The sequence below is a fragment of the Brassica oleracea genome, chromosome C7 (assembly GCF_000695525.1).
Source record: "Brassica oleracea var. oleracea cultivar TO1000 chromosome C7, BOL, whole genome shotgun sequence".
Classification (NCBI taxonomy): domain Eukaryota; kingdom Viridiplantae; phylum Streptophyta; class Magnoliopsida; order Brassicales; family Brassicaceae; genus Brassica; species Brassica oleracea.
The window spans coordinates 27,054,691-27,060,187 of record NC_027754.1 but is presented as its reverse complement, the minus strand read 5'-3'; the positions used below and the strand labels follow the sequence as shown (position 1 = coordinate 27,060,187).

At 37.5% G+C, this 5,497-nt stretch overlaps 1 protein-coding gene across 1 annotated transcript; it reads left to right on the top strand.

Moving 5' to 3' along the window:
* LOC106302975 (disease resistance-like protein CSA1) lies at window positions 1-5,090 on the top strand. The gene is made up of 5 exons (XM_013739362.1): window positions 1-485; window positions 582-1,701; window positions 2,865-3,182; window positions 3,275-4,243; window positions 4,380-5,090. The coding sequence occupies exons 1-5, from the start codon at window positions 1-3 to the stop codon at window positions 5,088-5,090; spliced, it is 3,603 nt and encodes a 1,200-aa protein (XP_013594816.1).
* The last annotated feature ends 407 nt before the right edge of the window (window positions 5,091-5,497 follow it).

Here is a 5,497-nt window from a genome sequence, read left to right as displayed (position 1 = left end):
ATGGCTTCTTCCTCAACTCCCATGGTCAACGGACACCCTCAAGAGCGCCCTCAAGTGTTCATCAACTTCAGAGGAGAGGAACTACGCAAAAACTTTGTCAGCCATTTGGAGGACGCCTTGAAGGATGAGGACATCAACTACTTTATTGACACGATGGCAGATCCAGGGGACGAGATGGTTAACCTTTTCAACCACATCGAGGAGTCGAAAGTCGCACTTGCGGTTTTTTCTGAACGGTACTCAGAATCAAACTGGTGTCTGGACGAGCTGGTGAAGATTATGGAGAGGGTCGATGAGAAGAAACTTAGAATCTTCCCCATCTTCTTCCATGTGAAGGTAGGAGATGTGAAATACCAGAAGGGGAAATTTGGTGAAAACTTAAGAAAAGGAGAAGGCCGTGACCTATGTAATATGGATAAATGGAAGAAAGCTTTGCAGTCAGTTTCTCGAATAGTAGGTTTGCGTTTGGAGGCTGACAGTGACAGGTAATAATAAATTATCTGATCATCTCAATCCTACATTCCTACTTAGTACAAGTGACCTGACCTGATTGATTATATTCATTCATGTTTCATGCGTAGGACCGAGAGCAATTTTATCAGCCAGGTCGTTGAGAAACTGAAGACCGTGATAGCCTTGATCGAAAGAGAGGAAGGAACCAACATGGTTTCTACTAGTATGTCCTCTATGAATTCTATTGGAAATGCTTCATCTGGAGACATCTTACAGCCGATAGCGCCTTTCCCCAGCAATGGAATGAAAGAAGTCCTGAAGCAATTGGAAGAAAAGATAGATTTCAAATCCGAAGAAACTCAAATCGTTGGAATTGTTGGGATGCCTGGGACTGGTAAAACAGCCCTCGCGGAAATGCATCATCAAGAGTGGCAGTACAAGTTTTTGTTCAATGAGTTTTTCCGGGGATTCCGTGAAAAGTCCAAAGACGACTATGATTGGGTGAAGAACACGCTTCTAAATGCTCAACTCCAAAGGACAGGCAATGTAAAGATTTTTGTCGTTCTAGATGACGTGAGCGACAAGAAACAACTCGAGTTCCTTCGGACGAACCCCGGACTTATTAAGAAAGGAAGCAAGATTGTGATAACAACACGTGACAAGGGATTGATAGCAGATTTAGTTGAAGATACATACGTGGTCCCTGGATTGAACGACAAAGAAGCTCTACAGCTCTTCAGCCATCATGCCTTCAATGGTCAAGACTGTGATCATCCCCCAGAGAATTTCATTGAAATGTCAAAAATGTTTGTGGAATATGCCGGAGGCAATCCACTAGCTCTCCAGGAATTGGGAAATGAGCTTTGCGGGGAAAATGAGGCTCACTGGAGAAGGAGACTAGAAACGCTGCCACATTGTTGCAATGAGAACATCGGAAGAGAACTAAGAACCAGTTATGACGACCTGACTGAGATGCAGAAACATGCATTTCTCGACATAGCTTGTTTCTTTAGATCCGAGGAAGAAGATTATGTACAACATTTACTGGACACTAACTCTGGTGAAGCTGGAAGCGAAGTTAGAGATCTCGCCGACAAGTTCATGATAAATATCTCTGCGGGCCGAGTAGATATGCATAATCTCTTTTGTACGCTGGGAAAAGAAATTGGTTCATCAGTTGAAAAAAATTTGGGGAAAAGTAGATTGTGGAATCGTCAAGATGCTTGTGAGGCTCTGGTCCTCAAAAAGGTAAGCAGGAGAATTCTCTAGAACATACAACTTCCTCATTAGTTTTTATATTTTGTGTTTAGATTAGCGCTGTTCAATATGGAAAAACCGAAACCGTACCGAACCGAACCACCGAAATAGATAATATGGTTTGGATTTGGTATATACCATACTAACCGAATGGATATGATTTTTAAAAAACCGTAGGATTTGGATATGGTTCGGTATATAACCGATAAAACCGAATAAACCGAATAAAAAAATGGAAACATGTAAATATGTATATATTTTATAACAACGTATGAAAATCATAAGTTAATTTTTTTGCTAATAACTATTACCATATTTTTTACAGTAATAAAATAGTTCTTATTTGTAAAACACTTGAACTATAATTAAATAACAATTCATCGCAAACATGTTTCTTATTTTTTTAGTCTTCTTTTGATCTTTTTGCTTTAATTTAGCATTGACTAAATTGAAATAAAGATTATAAATTTGATGATAACAATTAGTGGAAATTCTTCACAATTTTTTTTATCTATACACGAATAGATTTTTGTGTTTAATACAAGAAACATGACTTTGATGAACGCTAAATATGAAAGAATATAATAACTTATTTTTTGTGCTTCGTGCTTCTGTTTTATTTTTTGCTTTTTTTATTTTTATTATCGAAATTTTGAGCTTTGATTTTAATTATAGATTTGATTATTTTATTAGATGATAGAAACATTTTTTATTTTTGTTCTTTTATTTAAACTTATAATATTTTTTAATAAATGAATGTGTTGACAACAAGACTCTAAAATTCATATAATATGATCCCAAATAAAGAATTATGTTTTTTGGTATAAAACCGAATAAACCGAAAACCGATATATAAACCGAACCGAACCGAAGTAAATATGGATTTAGAATGGTAGTTATATTTTACTAACCGAAATACCGAAAACCGAAAAAACCGAACCGAAACCGAACCGATATCCGGATTGAACACCCCTAGTTTAGATTAAATTTCATTTGGGTGTCGATAAGAGCATTTCTAACTCATTGTTATTCTAAACTTCGTATTCTGTTTTAAGAGAGAAAGAAAATAGGAAACTACAATGGAAATGGCAAGGGAATAAAATAGCCTTAGAACGTAAAGCTTTGCTCTAATATATTATATCTACTGTTAGCAGGGAACTGTTAGTGCACGAGGTGTATTCCTAGATATGTCCAAAATAGGCAAGGGAATAGCCTTAGAACGTAAAGCTTTGATTAAGATGCCGAATCTGCGGTACCTCAAATTTTTTGACTCTGGCTGTCCTCGGCAATGTGAGCCTATTGACGGCAAAGTAAACTTGCCTGAGGGACTTGAGTTTCCCTTGAAAGAGATCCGATATCTTCACTGGCTGAAATTTCCACTGGAGGAACTTCCGCCAGACTTCAACCCAGAGAATCTTATTGACCTTAGGCTGCCTTACAGCAAGATTAAAAGGGTTTGGAGAGAGACTAAGGTGTTTTATTTATACTTTTAATATTGAATTAAATATCTAAAATAACCTATGTAGCTTAGCTGATCGCGCTATGTGTTGAATGGTTGTCACAGGATACACCAAATTTAAAGTGGGTAGATCTAACTCATTCGACTAACTTGAACGACATTTCAGCTTTGTCAAATGCTATATCTCTTAGACGGTTGAGTCTTGAAGGTTGCACTAAGCTTGATAAGTTGCCAGAAGGTATAGAAAATATGAAGAGTCTTGCTTTCTTGAATCTCAGAGGATGCACAAGGCTCTTGTCTCTCCCAGACATTAATAACTTAATCTCTCTCAAGACTCTCATCCTCAGTGACTGTAAAATGTTCAACGAATTTCAGGTAATTTCTGATAATCTTGAATATCTACATTTAGATGGTACTGCGATTAAGGGACTCCCTCCGTCCATCCAAAACCTCGGAAAACTTATTGTTTTGAATCTGAAAGACTGCAATGAACTTGAGTCTCTACCAGACTGTCTTGACAAGCTTAAAGCTCTTCAAGAACTGATACTCTCTGGTTGTTCAAGGCTTACAAATTTTCCCCATGTTGAGGAAATTATGGAGAATCTTCAAATTTTATTACTCGATGGGACGTCGATCAAAGAGCTTCCAAGTACATTATTACATTCTGGTAATAACTCCATCGACCAATTGGCTTTACAACGGATACAACTCCGGATGACTGGATTATCCTTGTTGCGGCGTCTATGCTTAAGTAGAAATGATAAGATCAGCAGCTTGCAATCAAGCATCAGTCAACTCTATCATTTGAAATGGATTGACTTGACGTATTGCAGTAATCTGACATCTCTTTCGACCCTCCCACCGAACCTACAATGCTTAGATGCACATGGTTGCACCTCACTAAGAACAGTTGCCAGTCCTTTGGCCAGTCTCTTGCCATCAACAGAGCAGGTCCCATCCTCATTTATTTTCACCAACTGTGAAAAATTGGAGCATGTTGCAATGAACGAGATCATGTGCTATGCTCACAATAAGAGTCGTCTAATTTCAGATGCACTGAACCGCCAAAATAAGGTATTTTTTTTTCTAACCTACCTAACAATAAGTAGGGTATATTACATATTCAGAAAAAAAATTTTAGTGTGTGTATAAAGTGAAAAGCATTTCTAATACAGTGAATGTATTACTTATCTTTGGTTTTACTTTACAGGGACTTGCTTTTGAAGTTTTGGTTGGCACTTGCTTTCCCGGAATTGAAGTTCCGGCATGGTTCAATCACAAAGCCTCTGGAGCAGTCATAAAGCCAGAGCTGCCTAGACATTGGAGTGAAAGTGGGTTTGTTGGAATAGCTCTATGTGCTATTGTCTCATTTCATGACTACAAAATCCAAAACAACAACGTCATGGTGAAATGCATATGTGACTTCAAAAATGCCATCGGAACATCCTCTGCTAGCTTTTCCAACTGTGATGTTGGAGGTTTATCCGAGGCAGGCAATGAGCAATGCACAGTCAAATCTACTCATGTTTTCATTGGCTTCACTAGTTGGTTGAATATCAACAAAAGTAGAGAAGTTGGCCTTAAGGAAGGGTGTATTCCTGCTAAGGCTTCCATTGAATTTAAGGTCACGGATGGTACTTGTGAGGCTGCAAACTGTGAGGTACTAAAGTGCGGTTTTAGTTTCGTTTGTGAATCTGATAATGGTTCTTGGAATGCAAATGCTGACGCAAATCCAATGATTTATGAATCTAATAATGGTGCTTTGGAGGCAAACGCTGAAGCAACTCCAGTGATAGTTGAAACTAATACTGGTTCTTCTGATGCAAATGTGGTTGCAAATCCAGTGGTAGAGGGAGAAATACAAGGTGGAGGTAGATTTTTGAGTCTCTTGAGAAGAAGAGCATGGTTTTTAAATTTATGATTACAAAAATGTAAATGCATTAACATCGTGTGATGATAATATCAATCATCAATGGTGAAGGAAATATCTTCACCGTGAATAAATATAAGCTCAATAGTTTCTTGATATATTTATCTTAGTATGATATCAATAAAATTAAGAGAGTTTGTTGTTATAAATCTTGTTTGAGTGTCTACATCAAAAGCTGTAAAATGTTTGCCTCTCTTGAAAAAAAACAGTAGCTTTTTTGAGGATCTCCGTCAGAGCAGAAACTGAGCAAATCCAAATCCAACCAGAGAAAACCAGCTTTACAAGTTTGCCTTGATATCTTGCCTACGCTTTGAATGACGACATCTATTTCATCTATTTATTATACTCTAAGCATTAGCGTAACGTCCTCCTGTGATTACACCGTGATAAAAATTCAT

Coding starts and splice junctions, on each gene's coding strand:
- LOC106302975 (XM_013739362.1), top strand. CDS start 1: ATGGCTTCTTCCTCAACTCCCATGGTCAACGGACACCCTCAAGAGCGC. Junction 486..581: donor TTGGAGGCTGACAGTGACAG/GTAATAATAAAT, acceptor TTTCATGCGTAG/GACCGAGAGCAATTTTATCA. Junction 4,244..4,379: donor CACTGAACCGCCAAAATAAG/GTATTTTTTTTT, acceptor TTTACTTTACAG/GGACTTGCTTTTGAAGTTTT.